At 39.6% G+C, this 18,686-nt stretch overlaps 3 protein-coding genes across 3 annotated transcripts in view; 2 read left to right on the top strand and 1 right to left on the bottom strand.

The window, feature by feature from the left end:
- Window positions 1-455: 455 nt before the first annotated feature.
- Window positions 456-2,763, top strand: lsm5 (LSM5 homolog, U6 small nuclear RNA and mRNA degradation associated). The gene is made up of 5 exons (XM_069512457.1): window positions 456-613; window positions 1,768-1,863; window positions 1,999-2,026; window positions 2,104-2,176; window positions 2,522-2,763. The coding sequence occupies exons 1-5, from the start codon at window positions 568-570 to the stop codon at window positions 2,552-2,554; spliced, it is 276 nt and encodes a 91-aa protein (XP_069368558.1). The 5' UTR covers window positions 456-567; the 3' UTR covers window positions 2,555-2,763.
- Window positions 2,764-2,781: 18 nt separating this feature from the next.
- On the bottom strand, window positions 2,782-5,972 carry psme2 (proteasome activator subunit 2). The gene is made up of 12 exons (XM_069512451.1): window positions 5,912-5,972; window positions 5,773-5,827; window positions 5,485-5,517; window positions 5,335-5,397; window positions 4,894-4,974; window positions 4,295-4,340; window positions 4,119-4,216; window positions 3,898-3,966; window positions 3,565-3,632; window positions 3,396-3,450; window positions 3,146-3,232; window positions 2,782-3,058 (listed from the first exon to the last, which is right to left on the bottom strand). The coding sequence occupies exons 2-12, from the start codon at window positions 5,818-5,820 to the stop codon at window positions 2,978-2,980; spliced, it is 729 nt and encodes a 242-aa protein (XP_069368552.1). The 5' UTR covers window positions 5,821-5,827; window positions 5,912-5,972; the 3' UTR covers window positions 2,782-2,977.
- Window positions 5,973-6,186: 214 nt separating this feature from the next.
- Window positions 6,187-18,686, top strand: part of LOC109644332 (E3 ubiquitin-protein ligase RNF31-like) — a 34,878-nt gene continuing 22,378 nt past the window's right edge. The window contains exons 1-22 of the mRNA XM_069512458.1: window positions 6,187-7,084; window positions 8,045-8,253; window positions 8,643-8,789; window positions 9,021-9,176; window positions 9,266-9,322; window positions 9,504-9,633; window positions 9,866-10,021; window positions 10,129-10,279; window positions 10,478-10,629; window positions 10,832-10,974; window positions 11,129-11,371; window positions 11,540-11,881; window positions 12,239-12,424; window positions 12,572-12,778; window positions 13,110-13,283; window positions 13,781-13,879; window positions 14,131-14,220; window positions 14,356-14,470; window positions 14,799-14,911; window positions 15,150-15,263; window positions 15,589-15,637; window positions 15,813-15,909. Coding sequence (XP_069368559.1) covers window positions 8,050-8,253; window positions 8,643-8,789; window positions 9,021-9,176; window positions 9,266-9,322; window positions 9,504-9,633; window positions 9,866-10,021; window positions 10,129-10,279; window positions 10,478-10,629; window positions 10,832-10,974; window positions 11,129-11,371; window positions 11,540-11,881; window positions 12,239-12,424; window positions 12,572-12,778; window positions 13,110-13,283; window positions 13,781-13,879; window positions 14,131-14,220; window positions 14,356-14,470; window positions 14,799-14,911; window positions 15,150-15,263; window positions 15,589-15,637; window positions 15,813-15,909 — 3,125 coding nt within the window. The 5' untranslated portion in view covers window positions 6,187-7,084; window positions 8,045-8,049. The remainder of the gene's footprint in view (window positions 7,085-8,044; window positions 8,254-8,642; window positions 8,790-9,020; window positions 9,177-9,265; window positions 9,323-9,503; window positions 9,634-9,865; window positions 10,022-10,128; window positions 10,280-10,477; window positions 10,630-10,831; window positions 10,975-11,128; window positions 11,372-11,539; window positions 11,882-12,238; window positions 12,425-12,571; window positions 12,779-13,109; window positions 13,284-13,780; window positions 13,880-14,130; window positions 14,221-14,355; window positions 14,471-14,798; window positions 14,912-15,149; window positions 15,264-15,588; window positions 15,638-15,812; window positions 15,910-18,686) is intronic.

Here is an 18,686-nt window from a genome sequence, read left to right as displayed (position 1 = left end):
CTTACACACACTGTACTTGTTATGGTATATTATTATATAACTGCAGATCACGTGACATAGTATTCATAATTCAATAAAAATGAATCTAGTTTGTGAAATAGTCCACTAGTAGAGGACACAGGAAAGTGAGGAACCATCTTGACCTCAGTATCGCTCTCTTTGTTTGGTGAAAGAATTACGTCATGTATTGGCAGCGCCGTCACGTGGGACTAAATAAAATAAGATTATTTCATATTTAATTGGTTTTAGATCAAAGATCGATGATGAATTAATAAACAGATCCGTAATAAATAAACAACAGATCGATAATAAATAAACAACAGATCGATAATAAATTAAAAAACAGATCGATAATAAATTAAAAAACAGATCGATAATAAACAACAGATCGATAATAAACAACAGATCGATAATAAATTAAACAACAGATCGATAATAATCAACAGATCGATCCGAGTTGAGTCGTCGTCTATATAAACGTCGAGCATCGATTCAGTCGGGTTTGATCGCTTTGGTCGTTGCCGGCTATTCTTCCATCGATTGGTTGCGTCTGCACGTGGATCCAACATGGCGGCGACTCAAACAACGAATCCCTCCCAGCTGCTCCCGCTCGGTTTGTACTTTCTCTGTTTCTGTTGGTTTCAAACACACACTCACACACACACTCACACACAGTTGTATTAAAGCCTCGTGTGTTTGTTTTTGTTAAATCTGCGGGTTGAAGATTTAAAATGTCGGCGTTGTCTCGCTCGCTCGCGGTAGCATTACGCTAGCAGCTAGCAGCTAGCTAAACTCTGCGACAGAATGAATGTCCTCCTGTTCCACATGTTGTTCAAGTGATGAATCATCTGCACCGTTCAAAACTCATTTAAATCAAAGTGTGTCGAGTTTTATCAGCTCGTGGATTCGTCTCGTGGTTTCGTCTCGTGTGTCAAACTTTAGCTTCGTCCTTTACATCGTCCACATGTTTAGCATCAATCTGCATTTCCCTCAAAATAAGTGTCTGTATTGATCGTGGAGTGAATCTGTGGGCAGCAGCGAGTGCAGGAGATGTTACAACAGGTTAAACTAGCTGACATTAACGTCTCTGTGCACTTTATTAGGAACACCTTTCTCTAACCGGACAGTTCAACTTTGGTCTTTGAAGGAAACAAACCCTCAAGACTTCATTTCTGCGGATGTGTCATCTTTACAGCCATGATGCTCATTTTTCTGTCATGTTTGACCTGAAGCTCTTGACTTCTGTCTGCGTTCACTTCAGCTGTGCTGCCACTCGTTGGGCCGAGAAAAGCTGGTGTACAGGTGTTCCTAATAAACTGCTCAGAGACTGTACACAGCAATAAATCTAATATAATGCTAAAAAACAAACTTCTTATTGCTCTGGTGGATAAAATATGTGTAAATATGATATTAAATTAACTGTAGTACGAATGTTTGTCATTTACATCAGTTACACATAGTTGTTATTTAGCACTAATGTGTTGTATCTGCGATTAGAAGATATTGATTGAATTGTCCCGGATGTGAACATTTACATATTTTTACATTTGTAAGAATTTGTGATGAGCATTTTTTCTCTTCTTACAGAGCAAATGATTTCCTGGATGTTTTGAAAAATAAAAAAAATTTGAATTAATAAAGAAAGCAGCCATTTGCTGCAGCCTTGATTATGATATAAAGCACTGATCTGTAATGAAGTGCAGGAAGATAAAACTACGTTCAAACATCAGACAAACTCAGAAGTGATCATTTGAATTTCTCTTTCAGAGCTTGTGGACAAATGTATCGGCTCCCGGATTCACATCGTCATGAAAACGGACAAAGAAATCGTCGGCACCCTTCTGGGTTTTGATGATTTTGTCAGTATCCTTTCAGTCGTCATGGTTACAGTCTCTTAAAAATGTAAAACACACTTTCTCCAGTATTTATCATCGTGGGTGGTTTTTACTGTTTGTTCTGAATTCTGCTCCAGATTTTGTCCTGAACTTGTTTCCTCAGATATGGTCTTGGAGGATGTGACGGAGTTGTAAGTACATGTCTCAAGCTCAGTTATTTCTGAATTCAGCTGCTGTTGAGTTAACTCATCGTAAATATCTGTTTCAGTGAAATCACACCAGAGGGACGGAGGATAACAAAACTGGACCAGATTCTCCTGAACGGCAACAACATCACAATGGTAAGAACATTTCTAGAATCCGATTCATTGAACCAGCTGAAAACAGACGACCTCTTAAAACCCATGTTACACAAAAACAAATAACTAATGAGAGTTAAGAAATATTTTGTTTGTGTTGTATACAATAATTTATATTTTTTATTGGATAAATGTTTTGTGTTCCATTGTCAAAATCTAATGGAAATACATGTGTGATTTTTAATTTACACACAGTCAGACCATTTAATGGATCTATAGACTCTCACATGTATGATACATGTTCACATGATCTGTTCCTGTTGTTTAAAGCCTTCGCAGTAAAATGTATTTCCTATAATATATATATATATATTTTTTTTTTTACAGCTCATACCTGGAGGAGAAGGTCCTGAAGTTTGAATCACTGGGACACTTGTGTTTTGCTTTGTCTACGTTGTGCTTCTTGTTTAAGTCATTATTGTTGTCGGTCTTTCCTCTTGATCTTTTAAAGAGGAAATTATTTTTGTGGTAAGATTCCTCATTGATTTTGTTAATAAAAAAAAAAAGAAAAGATAAATGAGATGATAACAATGAATCACATTTAATAAAAAGGTTTTGTTACAAATAAATCAGCGACTCTCAACATCTTTGTTCATTGTTTTATTTCTGTTTTGCAGCTGTAAAAGTTGAATTTAGTTAAAGTGTTAAAACTCGCTCCGGTTATAATTTTCATGTTTATTGAACTAAAGAAGCAGAGTTGAGTGGAACTCAATGACTGAGGCTAAGGTTGATCGATGATCCAGCCAGCTGTGAAGTGTGTGTCCGTCTTCATCACCTCCAGCTTCAATACATGGACGGCTTCTCCTCTCCTTTAGGATTGGTCACCTTGTCCAGATTCTTGCTGATGATGTCAAAAAACTCGACCTGGGGTGAAGAGGTAGGAGTGAATAAACGAACATTTGAACGTGTTCATGTGTTGGTTTGCGCTTCGGAGAAGTCGGGCGGACTCACGTAGAAGCCGCGCAGGTCAAGAACGATCACTCTGACATCAGCGTAGATGCAATTGTCTTTCTCGTGGACGAGCGAGCGATAGTCCATCTGGAGAGAGAGAGAATGTCAGTAAATGTGTGTGGACTGAATCTGCAGTGGTTGGTGATTCTAGTTTGAATCTGGTGCCTGAACGTTTACTTAACATCTGCATCTTTAAATGTTAACAATAAAAACAATTACTGACTTGAACACCAGAACATTTCAGACTCACCACATGAGTTTCTTTGGAAGCTTTGGCTACAGCATCTCCCCTTTCTGAGAAGTACCTTCATTTAAAAACGAGAAAAACAAAACGCGGGGTTTTAAAAGTTTAAACTAGTTAAAGTCTTCATATCAACCAAAATTACATTTATTACAACAAATATCTACATTCAACCTACTTGTTAATGTTTGTTTGAAAACCGTCAACTTTGGTTTTCACAGCAGCGATTCTCTCCAGGATTTTCTCCTGTGGTGGAAAAGTTTGCAGAAATGAAACATTTCAAAATAAACTAAAATATATTCATGTTGGTGATAATGACGTTATACTGCAATTAAAGAAAATAAGGATAATTTCGATTTACTCTTTATTTCTTTTTGTCAAATTAATTAGACCTAAAATAAATAATGTGTTATACTATCATTTGTGTGCTATTAACAAATTATCGAGATGTCATTTTTTAAAACACCGGGAAACGTTAACACTCCCGGAGTCTTTTGGAAGGAACATGCACCTGAATGGCGACTCCAAAGTCGTTTCCATCTTCTATTTGTGGGACGAGATGTTGAATCCAGCAGGAAACCTGAAGGGAAACAACACAAGTGAGTTTAACTTTGTAAAATGTGAATTTAAACTCAAACACCTGAGCCTGTGGAACATTTTCATATTTAATGTGTGGACGTTGTTCTGTGTGTTCCTGCAGATCCTGGGCTCAGCGTTCGTCTTTGCACTCACTGTGGTGAGGATCTCCCTGAAAGCAACAATCTCGGGTTTCACTTTGTCCAAAGCCAACACGATCTTCTCGTTCCCCTTGATGAAGCCACTTTTCAGAGCTGCAGGTGAAAAGTCACAGTGTTTGTCAAATGTCGGCCTCGACTGTGACAACTTACAAAATTTTAAAAACACCATACCCTTCTTCTTCTTCTCGCCCTCTTCATTCTTGTCGGTCTCCATTTCCTGCACAACCAACCGACCAACAGTCATGTTTGCTTTTGCATAAAGACGAATCTGACGTGTTATAGTTATATTCACATTTACAGCCAATCAGATTAGTTTGTTCATACGAACCAATCCTATGGAACAAGTGGCATCATTACAACATAACAACGTTAGCATTGCTATGCTGTAAATAAAGATGGACGACATGACAGAAACCACCTTTGAGAAAAATGGATTCAACGTGTACTATGATTTTTTTTTGTTTGGTCCATGTACCATCTGCCAACATGGAGGAGGTGGGGTTTTCATTATTTAAAGATTTTAAGGAATTGCCACAAATGCACCATGGGAAATGTAGTTATTTACAGTGATCTTAAGACACAGAATCCTTTTCCTTGCATGTGAGTGTTTTCAGAAACTGGATTATTTAATGTGATTGTAGCTGAACTCACTGATTCAGACGGATGATTTGAACTGAATCTGAAATAAGTGGGTGAAGCGTGTGACAGACTGAATTCTCTCTGTTCAGGTTGTTTTGAGTGACGACGGCTGGGAGCTGCTCTGCACTCACCTCCTCCGCTGAGGGAGGGTCAGGAATGGGGATGTCCAGCGGAGCCATGAGCGAGGACGTGTCCAGGTTCAAGGCACTGTCCTGTCAACGAAGAACAGGAAACACAGGGGTTAACTTCTGTTTTTAACTTAGCTTGTTAACTTTATTTATTTAAAGCTGAGCGGAGAATCTCCTGCTGTGTTGTTCGTGTGTGATTTCCTCCGGAGTTCATGTCTGCAAATGGCTTTTTATGTTCTGAGCTTCTTTTGAGGAACGCTTGAATGAGAAACACATTCCAAAGGTGAGTGGCCTGATTCAAAGCTTCAGTGAAAAAAGAAAGGACTTTAGATGATCTAACTCAATCAGGAACTGCATGAATGATGCCTGATTCACAGAGGTCCCTCATCGAGCGCCTCACATGTCCAATCAAAGAGTGTTGTAACTGAAACTGAACTTTCTGACCTTGAGCAGAGCGTCCAGCTGAGTGATCTTCTGTGGGATGACAGTGGAGAAGAGTTTCTCTGCCTGGAAAACAACCCGATTATTCAGAGAGCTGCAGGGACAACGTGGTTTCTGTTTGAATGAGTGACTTTAATGAGAAGCTGCACAGACCTCATGGTGCAGGTGCTGCTGGACGTTCTCCACCTGCAGGAGACACGAGACAGAAAGTATTCACACTGCTGAGTCATGTTACACTTCAAACTGAAAATCACTGGATTTACTTTCGTTTTCTTCTCCCATGGAACTTTACCAGACGTTTACATGGACTCGTCTCACGTTTCACCAAGTGGACGTGTCCTCACAGCAGAGTTCAGTTTATTTTACAGCACCGTGTGTGTGTGTGTGTGTGTGTGTGTGTCCGTGTCCGTGTCCTGAACAGATTGAGCAGATTGAACTCACCTTCCCTGCAGCTTCCGGGCTGATCCTCAGGTTCAGTGCCTTGGACATGACGACGCTGCAAAACAAGTAAGAGACGAACTAGTGTGAAGCAGAGCTGTGTGAACAGTGGATCTACGAGGTGAGATAATCCCGTCGGTACCTTGTGATTCGGGTATTTCCTCCTCCACGTTACTTTCGATTTTACACCAGTGGAGCAGTTTGCGCCTCCCACTGTCTCCCCCCTTCAGTCACATGCGGAACTGACTCTCACCAACTTCAGCTGCACGAGAGAAAACTTTCAGAAGTTATCCACACAAACAGGAAAACAGAAATACGTTTAACAAAAAAATGTAGAAATAAATAAAGAATATTTTTAACACCAATTTTTTTATTAGATTTTTGGTTTCTTATTTTTTATTGAAAAAAATCCCCCCAAATATATTTAAGCAAATATAGAAATACATAAAGGATATGTTTAACACTAATTCGTTTTTATTTTTCTTAGTGTTTTTGTTTTTAGTATGAAAACAATTAAATGTTAAAATACAAAATTATATTTGGACACGTTTAGAAACGGAAAATAATATTTTTTACACTAACTGTATTCATCATTTGTTTTTTTTTAATTTTTCTTAGTTTCTTAGTTTTTTGCCTAAAAACGTAGAAATACATAAATCACAAAACATGTTTATTTTCAGTTTTGATTTGATTAGTTTCTTTGTTTGGTATTAGTGTGAAAAAAATAAATAAAGAATAGAAAGACAGAAGTTATCATTTTAACAACAACTTGTATTTATATTTAGTTTTCGTCGTCTCTTCTTAGTATCAAACATTCGGGGAAAACATGAAAATGTTTAATATCATAAATGTAGAAAAACCGAAATAATGTTTTAAACACCAATTAATAATTTTAATTGTTTACATCTAGTGGCCACTCAGTGACTCGCAGCCTCCACACAGACTTCCTCCAGATTCAAACCTGTGAAATACTCAACTTTTCTCTTTACTATTTATTTAGTTTGTTAAAAAAAAAACTTTGTTTAAGATTCTGATGAACTTTTTTAATAAAGTTTGATTTTTGGAGACGACTGCTTTTTAATTAGGAGCTTTTATTTTTGAAACAGGAAGTGGAGCGGAGAGGCTAAAGCGTGGAGCGGGCTTCCGGGTTTGAAGCTAAAGCTAGCAGCTGAGCTACAGTCAGTCCGGAGTGAGTGAGGATGAGACTTTAACAGCTTCTTAAAACATTTTATTTCACCTTCTGTCACTAGCGGAGCTGCAGCGACGCGTAGTTCGGGCGGAAACAAACCGCGAGGGGAAACGCCGAAGACGTCAGGTACGAAGCACGAACGATGTTTGTCAAAGTTTCGCTTTCAACTCTGGAGAAATGTTGTTGTCAGCTGTGATTTCACTTTAGTGGAACTTCAACTCGACACAAACCCAGAGCAACAGATTCCCTCTTGAGATTGAACCGATGATTAACGTCGCTCCGAGTTTCTTAGACGTTATCTTACTGTTCTCACACGTTCACTGTCACTGGGTGAAACTATTATTAACCTGGACTTCCCAGATTAGCATCATCTGCTGATGAATTAAAAATCAAATGCTCTTGTTTTTCTGCCGCATACTGAGAAAGGTACACCCACGACACACGCTTCGTTCATTCGCTTTACCTGTTGTCACTGTGATCTGGGTTTTAGGTGATTTGAATTTAAAACAATCCTGACTGGTGCCTTTGGTTTAAAATGTTAATGCCATTAAAAAGAAAACTGTCAATGTCTCACAAAGTTATTTATAGCACTACAGATATATTGCGATTGCAAAAGAATTGAAAGTATTCTGAGCACAAGTTGAGTTAATGCAGTGAAATGCCTGTTTATTAACCTTGTATTCTATTCTATGACGGGACATAGAGTAAAGTCAGGGGAAGCACACACAGGACCCAAGGTTGAGTTCGGAAGTTGGAGGAAGATAATACTTCTGGGAGACACACCCATTTACTTTTTAACTTTCCGCATTTTTTAAAAATACTTTAACTCCAGAAAAAATGTGATTCCTTAACCCTTCAAAATGTCTCTCACATTTATTATTGTATGTATATCACAGGGTACCCACTCACATTTTCCTGCTGTGGTTCATTTTAACCACTTTGTGTTGCGTTTGTTTGTTTATTCTCTATCAGTGACTTACGTTTAGTAAGAGGCGTATACTGCGTCAATATTTGGATGCAATCAAATTCCAGTTTTTGTGATAAATCGTTTAAAAATGAACTTATCATACATTTGTCTCATTTCAGCGGCGATGAGCAGCGGCTCTCTGTCCGTACAGATGGACGAGGTCAGGAGGAGAGCCCAGTCCGTCCTCTCCTCCTCAGGAGTAGCCCAGGATGTGAAGGCTGACGTCCAGACGATGGCGGGCATCGCTCTGCCTCTGTCAGAGAAGTACCGCCACCTCACAGCCGAGGCCATGCTGAGGGAGAACACGGCCAGCCGCAGCAAACAGGAGGTCACGTTTCTATTTCTGTTTCAGATCAGTTTAACCTGCCAGGAGAGAAGTCAGGAAATCTTACATGTTTCTAAAAATTGAAAGGGCAGAAAGTCTTTACTTGTCTGTACTGTACTTGTCAGACTTATAACAACTTAATGTAATGAAACAAAAGCTCTTGTTAGAATGAAAATTACTCAGATAAATGTAAAAGTACAACACAAAATCATTGTATGTGCCGTGATTTATTTTACATAAACTAGTGTTCTGCCAGCGTTAATGTGATGTTTAGGATTGTAAGTAATTCAGACTTGGACATGTTTGTTTAGATATAGTTTGACCCTCGACCTTTCTTTAAGTGTTGTCACCCGAAGGACTTTACCGACCCAGCAACTTCATCTGCACAACAGGTTCTGGAGTCTTTGACTCGACTGGTCAAGGCCTTGGGTATTCTGGAGAAGTACGGCTGTAACCTGACCTTCCCCGCCAGGCCCAGATACTGGAGGAGCGTCAAGCACAACAACCCCGTCTTCAGAGCCACAGTGGACGCCATCAAGGTGAGAAGATGTTGAATAGTTCTGACTTCAACATTTCATCCAGCGCAAATCTTCCTGAATTTACAGGAAACTTTCAGCGTCATTTTGTTTTTAAATTAGTTTTGAATCAGACTTTGGTTGAAGTTTGAGGGTTTGTTTTTGCTAATGAGTCTTAATTTTGTGCCAAAGTTATAAAGTCAGTGGTGTGATTATGGGTCAACCAGCTGCTTGAACAAAGCTTTCCTTTCACAGGGAGGCCGCAGAGTCCTCTTTCTCTACGGTTACACCAATCAGCAAATCGATGGCCTCAGTTTTCCGGATGAGGTCAGCGAGCCGGACTCTGAAAAAGTTGCCGCAGTGACGCTGGAGGTCATGACCTTACGCACCGAGGTGGACATGATCATTAAGGTTTGTGTCTGTACGTTGTCAATCATCCCTGCTGTAAACATCGAAGGTTTTTCTCTAAGTGATTCACCATATTCCATTTGTTTGTTCAGGGCACCCATCCTCACCTAGAACTCTTCAAAGATATCTTCCCATTTCTCGAGCAGCAGGTCTGTACAAACATTTGTGTTTTTATTACTAAATGTTTATTTACCCCACATCTACGTCCACATCTTCTATAAATGTCATTATTTTTTATTTAAATTTAAAAAAAAAACAATTTAAGTTTTTCTTCCAAAGTCTTACATATTTAACGTGAAAAACGTTTTTACTGTGATGCTGTTTCTTTAGGTCGTGGCGGTGAGTGACCCAGTGGTTATTCCGCCTGCGGAGGAGCAGCCTGGAGACAATCCACAGGTCCTCTCTCCTTCGCCCAAACCTGCTCAGGGCCCCGTGGGACAGCCCCTGAAACCGTCAGCAGGTGAGCTGCTGCCATACCACAGAAACGAAAAGTGAAACCCAATCAAAATGTGGCTTAGATGGTCATTTATTCTTTTACATACTTGTTATTTCTTTATATACATATATAATGTTGAGCATAGAGTCTAAAGTCTACTTCTGTTTTTTCATTGTTTTTATTCATGTGCTCCTTCATTTGTACCAGTAACATTGAGTATTGTATCGTTTCCATCCTTTGTTGCTCGTGTGTCCAGGCTCTCTCGCAGCTTGTAATTTGTGTGGTAGCCCTCCGTCACTGGTTTGCTCCTCATGTGACAATCGGGCTTTCTGCGACGCATGTGATGGGCTCTTTCATCGCCACCCTTCCAGAGCCAGTCACAAGAGAGACAAAATACAGAAAAGCAAACTGGGTATGCCACATCACAACGGGCCTTAAAACAGAAGTAGAGTTGTTTTTTTTGTTTTGCCGTCTGGTTTTTGAACTTGTTTGTCATGTGTGGTTTTTTTGTACCCACAGAGACCTGCGGCATCTGTGGTGTTTCCACTGTCCAGTCTCAGTGCTCCACCTGTGTCCAGAGATTGTGTCTGAACTGTGACCGACTGTTTCACTCTCACCCCGACCGCCAAGGACACAACAGATCTGTCGTCGCAGCAGCCAAAACAGCCAGGTGAGGATATTCAAAGCCTTTTTTACTGCCTTGTTCACCTGGTTCACCTGGTTCTCGACTGACTATCGACACAGAGTTGCACACTAAACAATCTAGTACCAGGAGAAACCTCTGACTAGTATGTCTGGTCTTGAAAATCTATTCTGCGTTCACTTTTTGCCAAAATTTGTCTGTGAGTCTTTTTCTGTCTTCTTTCAGTCCGTCTCTGTCGCCTTGGGAGTGTTCACATTGCACCACAGTGAACGAGATGCGAGCTGTTCTCTGCTCAACCTGCGAACGGCCTCGACTCTCCACGGCTGCATCCACCGCTCAAGAAAGCCCCACGTCAGTTCCTACCTCACCAAACACAAGTAAGACGAAACAACAATAAACTTAACTCATGCTGCACGTCATTAACTCAAGTTACACACTGTGCTTTTAAAGAGGGAAAAGATGAAAACACTTAAGCTGACAACACAATAAAATAAGAATGAAGGCAGGCGGATAAATAATGGGATTATGCAGCGGAGCAGTAAGAATGTTGTGTGTACTTGTGTGTGTCTGTTCCCTCAGAGTGGCAGTGTAAGAGCTGCACTGTTGTGAATCAAGGCAGCAGCATCTTGTGTGAGGTGTGTGAGCGCCCTCGTCTGGCCACTCGCCCGCCTGTCGCACCAGTCCCGTCCAGCTCTGCATCTCAGTCTGATATTAAAACAAAGGTTTGTCTCACTGTAACTCGACTACCTGCTCAGGTAGTTAATACTGTGTGAGCAGTTAAATGGCTGAGCTAATCTCATGCTGCAAAAAAACAGTTTGAATGATGAGCAACTCTTAAAAATCTGGTAAATATAATATTTTCTGTCTCCTTCACAGTGGACTTGTCAGTTCTGCACCTATGTGAACACCAAGCCGACTGCGGTGTGTGAGATGTGCAGCCTGTCATGTAAAGACTCCCCTGGCGACTCGGTGCCTCAGTCTCTTCAGCAGACTTTGTCCATGGCTAAGGATCAAACTCAGGCAGGTGTGAAGCCTACTGCGAAGCCCCGAGTGAACCTGGAGCTGAAGAGCCAAAAGATGATGAGGGAGGACGGACTCAGCCTCATCCACCAGATCAGGGTGAGTCTTCATCGAAAATATATATATATATATATATATATATATATATATTTTTTTTTTAAGAAGTTAAGAAAAAATGATATCGTCTAATCAATCAAATTACATGAAACCCGATGACATCTTGAAATGTAGACATACTCAACGATTTATCCTCTTTCTCCATCCTAGGAAGCAGAAAAACAAGGTGTCAGCCCAGAGGAGGTGTACGCAGCCCTGTGTGTGTGCCGCGGCAGCAACGTCAACCCCTGTGATTGGCTGACGTCAGAGCTGCCTCACCTGCTGGATGAAATCTGCGCTATGGCGGCATCTGTCCAGCTGAACTACAAGACAGGGGATTCTGGGATACACGCCGTGGTGGAGAGAGACGGACAGGAGATGGTAGAGAGCGAACCCAACGCCACAGTTGAAGATGTGAAGCTGTCCAGAGCCGAGGCTAAGCTGGCGTGGTTGGCAGCAGGAGGAGACACAGACAGGGCCGTGACGCAGCTGCTGAGAGACCGACAGGCCAAGGTAGGAAAATGAATCTGTCAACCAGACACTCCCAGGTAATGCAACTTTTTTTAACCTTTAACCAGCAGCTTGATTAACGTGAGTGTAATTGTTCTGCGGGTGTGAATGAGGAGAAACGTTCCTCCTTCACTGCCTGAGCGTCTGTTCTCTGTAACTCTGGTGAGTGTGAACATGGAGAAAGTTGCGATTTAGTGAGTGACTTCCTGATCAAGACCAGTGGGTTTTAAAAGGGTTACAACGTCTATCCATGGTATAAGACACTTCCTGGTTTTTATCAGGACATGTTCTGTTGAAGAAAGATGTATCACGTCTGTAAACACCTGCCTGAGCGTTTCCTCCTTGTGTCCTTGTGTCCAGATGAAGGAGCTCCACTCTCTGGGTTTCCGGGATGTGGCCCAGTGTGAGGAGGCCCTGCGGCTGAGTGGAGGTGAGGTCAAAGGGGCCTTGTCTCTGCTTCAGCGCCCCCTACTGGAGCCTTTCCACCAGCGTATCTGGACCACCCAGCTCGAGCCACCGATTGATCCCAAAAACCCGGACAAACAGGTTGCGTAATCTACAGATGCCAGCGGTTTTAAATTTGTACATCTTGTACATGTGCTGACGTGAAAATGTTTTGTGTACTGAAATATCCTGGGTGTGGTGTTTAATCCACCTTCTTTATTCTTTAACCCCTTGTCATCCTCCCCTCAGAGGATGTGCAGGCGTCTGCTAGCGTTGTACGACCTGCCCAGCTGGGGGCGCTGTGAGCTTGTGCTCGCTTTGCTTCAAGAGCCAGATGTCACGTACTCCCTGGAGGATGTAGTTCAAGCTGTGAAGGAGTCACATGACAAAGATTTCATCAGGCGTCTCCTCAACAATGAGTGTCCGTGCTGTCTGTGCATCTTCCCTCGGAGCAAGGTGAGTCAGTGACGGGATGTTCGGACGAATCTGGAAACTTATGCTTCAGGATGTTGATGCCAAATCCAGGGATTTTTCCACCAGCACTGCACAAAATATCATCATTTCTTTGTCATTAGCTGAAGCACATTGTGTTTATATTTAAGACTTGAATGATGACAAGGTCGCTTTTTTATTTAGGTTTATGCAGAAACCAAGTAATTCAAATTTGTCTTGCCCCCATTTAATTTTGTAAGATATTCAGTTGATTCTTTTAACTCAGACTTCTGAAGATTTGCTCTCATCTGCAGAGGCGTTTATCATTTCCTCCACGTCTGTTTTTCTTTTCCAGATGCAGTCTCTGACTTCCTGTCAGTGCTCGGTGTGTCATGAGTGTTTCGGTCTGCACTTCACCGTTGCTGTGAGAGATAAACACATCAGAGACATGGTGTGTCCCGTCTGTGGCGAGCCGGACATCAATGACCCCGAACAACTGGACAGCTACTTCTCCACTCTGGACATACAGGTGAGCTGAGGAAGAGGAGCATCATTATTCTGATTCTCCTATTCTATTTACTATATTTGATTAATTTTGAAACACAGCAGCTATTTTTTCACATTATGTTTTACCTTGTTTTCAAGTGAAATAATAGTGAATTCAGTGTAACAGCAGCACTGAAACAACCTGGATACATAGATATGTTAATGTCACGTTTGTCTCCCTGAGGTTTTTATTCACTTTTCTTTCAGTTGAATTTCCTGTTCTTGTCAACTTATAAACAGACTTTTACATATACTCAGATATACATGGATCAAAAGCAACTAGCTTGTAGAATTTGCAGGAGAGGGAGGAAGGTCATAGCTTTTGCAAATACCTCTCCTAAGCTAACAAAGTAAGAGAAACAGAATTACATGAAATAATAATAATGAGGGACATAAACAGTACTGCAAGATAAAGAAAGATATACAGAATAGATTCATAATAATACTTTGAATTGTTTGAGTAACATTTTGTCCCTGCAGCTGCGGGATTGTCTGGAGTGTGATGTGTATGAGCTGTTTCATAAAAAGTTGACCGAGCACGCTCTCATGAAAGATCCAAAGTTCCTCTGGTGCTGTCACGTGAGTGAAACTAACGATTTTTTATTTTAAAAGTGATTAACATCCTTATAGATAGTCTCATCAGAAAGTCAAACAAATATTGTTTGTGTATATGTCTTGTAATAATAAAAAAAACAAATGAAAATACAATTATTCAACTGCTTTCGTACCAGAATTCTGGAATGGGAGACTAAAAATGACACGTGAATGTGTGCGAATAACTGAAATGAATGTAAAACAGTCACCATTTCCTCTCCTTCTAATGTCGTCAGTGCATCTCTGGGTTTATCAATGATGGAGACCAGCTGAAAGTCACCTGTCCGTCATGTCGGAAAAGTTTTTGTACCAAGTGCAAGAAACCTGTGAGTATTAGTTCTGTTTTTTTAAATAATTTTTCATCACATGTAGCAACTTTTATTTGATTAAAAGTTATGAAAAGTTCCTCTGACACGGAGCTTTGAGACTTTCCCTCTCATAAACTTTCTCTCTGGTGTCAGTGGGAGTCTCAGCACCAGAATCTGTCATGTGAGCAGTTCCAGCAGTGGAAGAGGGAGAACGATCCGGAGTACCAGAGGCAGGGCCTGGCCGGCTATTTGAGAGACAACGGCATCAGTGAGTCGCTACGAAAACTTTACCTTAAACCACAAGTTTCATTTCAGTGTTTTTACCTCCTGACTCGAGCTTTAATTAAAAAACGTTCACTGTTACTGGGTTGATTTACTCATTTATCGTCCTCCAGTGTTTTTCCTTAAATTAGAGCCGGACTGATTTTTACAGGCTGATCCCGATACAGAGATGAGGGAGTTAAAAATGACGTTCATACTTTGCAGATGTTTATCAGCACCTGCTGACCTGAGCTTTCTGATTCACCTCTCCTGCCACATGTAGCTTTTAGTATTTCATTAACAGAACGAACACAATTGTTTGTCTTCTCTTGCAGCCTGTCCTCACTGTAGGTTCCAGTACGACCTGACGAAAGGCGGCTGCATGCACTTCAGCTGCTCCCAGTGCAGGTACCAGTTCTGCAGCGGCTGCAACAACCCGTACCACAAGGTGAGGTGGATGCACATCGTCACAGTTCCACAGTTTGAGCCTCTGAATGATCAAAACAGCAACAGCAACAGGAAACCATTGTTTGTTTCAGTTGTCCTTCTGGACAAATCCTCACACCTCTTCTCGTTATTTACATTAGTACAGTTTTAAGTACAAACACAAGAAAACATTTTTCAGGACAGGATGCAGACTTTTTAAGTTCTGGAGCTCATCAGAATTTATTTTGTGTCTCCTGCAGACGGGATGTAAGACGCCTCAGTGCGGTTACTCTGGTCTACATGCACATCACCCTCGAGACTGTCTCTTCTATCTTAGAGACTGGGAACCACCGAGACTCCAGGCCCTGCTGCAGGTAACCATGCTGTTCATGGTTGGGGTCGTCTCTGATGCTCTAATTTACAAATGTTTTAATGAAAGACAGAAAATCTCCCATAGACACTCGTTCAAAAAGCTTTTCTTATCAGTCTCAAGTCTATGAACCCTGATGAAACTCTGGTTAAACAGTTTTATGCATTTCATTTCTAGAACATTTCAGGTTTTACTTGATGACATAAGAGTAAACTAACTTAAAAATGTTTTTAAATTTCCTTCCGACATCAGCTCGTGCTGGTAACTCTCTCCTCCCTGAAAATGAAATTCTACATTTCTAGAATAATAGATTGTTTTTCCACTTCCAGAGGAGCGGTGTGGAGTTCAACACGGATCCCTCTAATGGAACTCAAACTGGTAAAGCATCTACCCGTCTTATCTGGAGTCAGTTTTCTGATCCGGTCTCGTTGTTCTCTGAGACTTGTGTTTAAGTACAACACAGAAATACGTTTTTTAATATGAGTAAAATAAACACGTGTTTGATTTGTTCAGGACAAATTCGTGTTTGAAAGTTTTCTCGTCTCTGAACCAGAAACTTGTGGAGTGATGGAGCAGAAAGATGAAGGAGCTCAACAGAGCGATTCACCGTGTGGCATCAAGACACAGCCAGGACAAGCTGGACTCTGCGAGTGAGTTAGTTTCTCTCTTTCCCTCTTTATCTCCCTCTCTTCTCTCTCTTCCTTTTTCATTCTCACTCTCTTTTGTTATTCTGTCTTTCTCACTCTTTCTTTTTTCAGTCTGTCTTTCTCGCTGTCTTTCTTTGTTTCTCCCCCTTTGACCGTACTGTCTTTCTTTCTTTGTCTGTCATTTTTCATTCTGTCTCTCACACTCTTTTTCTTCTCTCTCTTTCCATTCTTTTTAGCTTCTTTCTATCTTTCTCACTCTTTCTTTCTCTACCTTAATTTTTTCAATCTGTCTTTCTTGCTGTCTGTCTTTGTTTCTATCCCTTTCATTTTAGTTTCTTTCTTTCTCTGCCTTTCTTTTTTCATTCTGTCTTTCTTTCTCTCCATTTATTTCTTTCTCTACCTTTCCTTTTAGTTTCTTTTTTCTTTCTCTACCTCTCTTTTACGCTTTCTTTCTTTGTTTCTATCCCTTTCCTTTTAGTTTCTTTTTTCTTTCTCTACCTCTCTTTTACGCTCTCGTTCTTTGTTTCTATCCCTTTCCTTTTAGTTTCTTCCATTCTCTGCCTTTCTTTTTCATCCTTTCTTTCTCTACCTTTCTTTTACGCTCTCTTTCTTTGTTTCTATCCCTTTCCACTTAGTTTCTTCCTTTCTCTGCCTTTCTTTTTCATCCTTTCTTTCTCTTTCATTGTTTCTCCCCATTTATTTGGAGTTTCTTTCTTTCTATACCTTTCTTGCTTTCTTTGTTTCTTTTTTTCTCTCCATTCCTTTATAGTTTTTCTTTCTCTTTCTTTGTTTCTCCCCATTTCTGTTTTTCTTTCTCTTTCTTCATTTCTCTCCCTTTCTTTTTTCATTCCAGCTCTCTTTCTTTTTCTGAAACTTTCTTTCTGTCTTTTTCGCTCTTTTTCTTTATTTCTGGACCTTTCGTTGTAGTTTCTTGCAGTTTTTTTTCCTCTCTTTCTGTCTTTCTCACTGTCTTTCTTTCTTTCTGTCTCATTCGCTCATTTTCTTTATTTCTGGACATTTCTTTTTAGTTTCTTTGTCTTTTTTGCTTTCTTTCTTTCTGGACCTTTCTTACTCTCTTTCTTTCTTAATCTCTTTCTTTCTGTCTTTCTCGCTCTTTTTCTTTCTAGATATTTTTTTTTTTTTTAAGTAAAAAATTATTTTCTTCAAAAAATCTAGAAAATAAAATCTGGGTAAACCCCCCCCCCCAATTTTTTCCTTCTAGATTCTAATTTTCTAGTTTTCTATTCTTTCCAAAATAAATTTTCAAGGAGTTTTTTTTTTTTGTTTTAATCTAGAAGAAGAAAAATTTTCTTTTTTTTTACTGTTTGTTAAACTCGCTCATTGTTCAGTAAAGAGTCATCAATGGTGACTCGATATATTTCATTCAATATTTTCATGACTAAATGATTCATTTGAAAAATATTACTTCATAAATGACGCAAGTAAACTCAGGAAAGTTCTAAACGTGAGAGATTCTTGAGGATCATCTGAATGCACCAAAAACATATATTGAGTTAATTGACCACAGTTTGGATCAGTGACATTCTGGTCTCAGTCTTCGGAAGTCATAGTTTACTATGTCGTTTTTTCGAGATTTTGGAAGTCATAGTTTACTATGTCGTTTTTTCAAGATTTTGGAAGTCATAGTTTACTATGTCGTTTTTTTCGGGATTTTGGAAGTCATAGTTTACTATGTCGTTTTTTCGAGATTTTGGAAGTCATAGTTTACTATGTCGTTTTTTCGAGATTTTGGAAGTCATAGTTTACTATGTCGTTTTTTCAAGATTTTGGAAGTCATAGTTTACTATGTCGTTTTTTCAAGATTTTGGAAGTCATACCTTACTATGTCGTTTTTTCGAGATTTTGGAGGTCATAGTTTACTATGTCGTTTTTTTGAGATTTTGGAAGTCATAGTTTACTATGTCGTTTTTTTCAAGATTTTGGAAGTCATACCTTACTATGTCGTTTTTTTCAAGATTTTGGAAGTCATAGTTTACTATGTCGTTTTTTCGAGATTTTGGAAGTCATAGTTTACTATGTCGTTTTTTTCAAGATTTTGGAAGTCATACCTTACTATGTCGTTTTTTCGAGATTTTGGAAGTCATAGTTTACTATGTCGTTTTTTCGAGATTTTGGAAGTCATACCTCACTATGTCGTTTTTTCAAGATTTTGGAAGTCATAGTTTACTATGTCGTTTTTTTCGGGATTTTGGAAGTCATAGTTTACTATGTCGTTTTTTCGAGATTTTGGAAGTCATAGTTTACTATGTCGTTTTTTCGAGATTTTGGAAGTCATAGTTTACTATGTCGTTTTTTCAAGATTTTGGAAGTCATAGTTTACTATGTCGTTTTTTCAAGATTTTGGAAGTCATACCTTACTATGTCGTTTTTTCGAGATTTTGGAGGTCATAGTTTACTATGTCGTTTTTTTGAGATTTTGGAAGTCATAGTTTACTATGTCGTTTTTTTCAAGATTTTGGAAGTCATACCTTACTATGTCGTTTTTTTCAAGATTTTGGAAGTCATAGTTTACTATGTCGTTTTTTCGAGATTTTGGAAGTCATAGTTTACTATGTCGTTTTTTTCAAGATTTTGGAAGTCATACCTTACTATGTCGTTTTTTCGAGATTTTGGAAGTCATAGTTTACTATGTCGTTTTTTTGAGATTTTGGAAGTCATAGTTTACTATGTCGTTTTTTCGAGATTTTGGAAGTCATAGTTTACTATGTCGTTTTTTCAAGATTTTGGAAGTCATACCTTACTATGTCATTTTTTCGAGA

The sequence above is a fragment of the Paralichthys olivaceus genome, chromosome 17, assembly GCF_024713975.1.
Source record: "Paralichthys olivaceus isolate ysfri-2021 chromosome 17, ASM2471397v2, whole genome shotgun sequence".
Classification (NCBI taxonomy): Eukaryota; Metazoa; Chordata; class Actinopteri; order Pleuronectiformes; family Paralichthyidae; genus Paralichthys; species Paralichthys olivaceus.
Note: the sequence above shows the minus strand (reverse complement) of the source record. Positions and strands in the feature narration are given on the sequence as shown.

Coding starts and splice junctions, on each gene's coding strand:
- psme2 (XM_069512451.1), bottom strand. CDS start 5,820: ATGTCCAAGGCACTGAACCTGAGGATCAGCCCGGAAGCTGCAGGGAAG. Junction 5,518..5,772: donor GCCCGGAAGCTGCAGGGAAG/GTGAGTTCAATC, acceptor TGTCTCCTGCAG/GTGGAGAACGTCCAGCAGCA. Junction 3,059..3,145: donor TTGACCTGCGCGGCTTCTAC/GTGAGTCCGCCC, acceptor TCTTCACCCCAG/GTCGAGTTTTTTGACATCAT.
- lsm5 (XM_069512457.1), top strand. CDS start 568: ATGGCGGCGACTCAAACAACGAATCCCTCCCAGCTGCTCCCGCTCG. Junction 614..1,767: donor CTCCCAGCTGCTCCCGCTCG/GTTTGTACTTTC, acceptor TTTCTCTTTCAG/AGCTTGTGGACAAATGTATC. Junction 1,864..1,998: donor GGGTTTTGATGATTTTGTCA/GTATCCTTTCAG, acceptor TTGTTTCCTCAG/ATATGGTCTTGGAGGATGTG.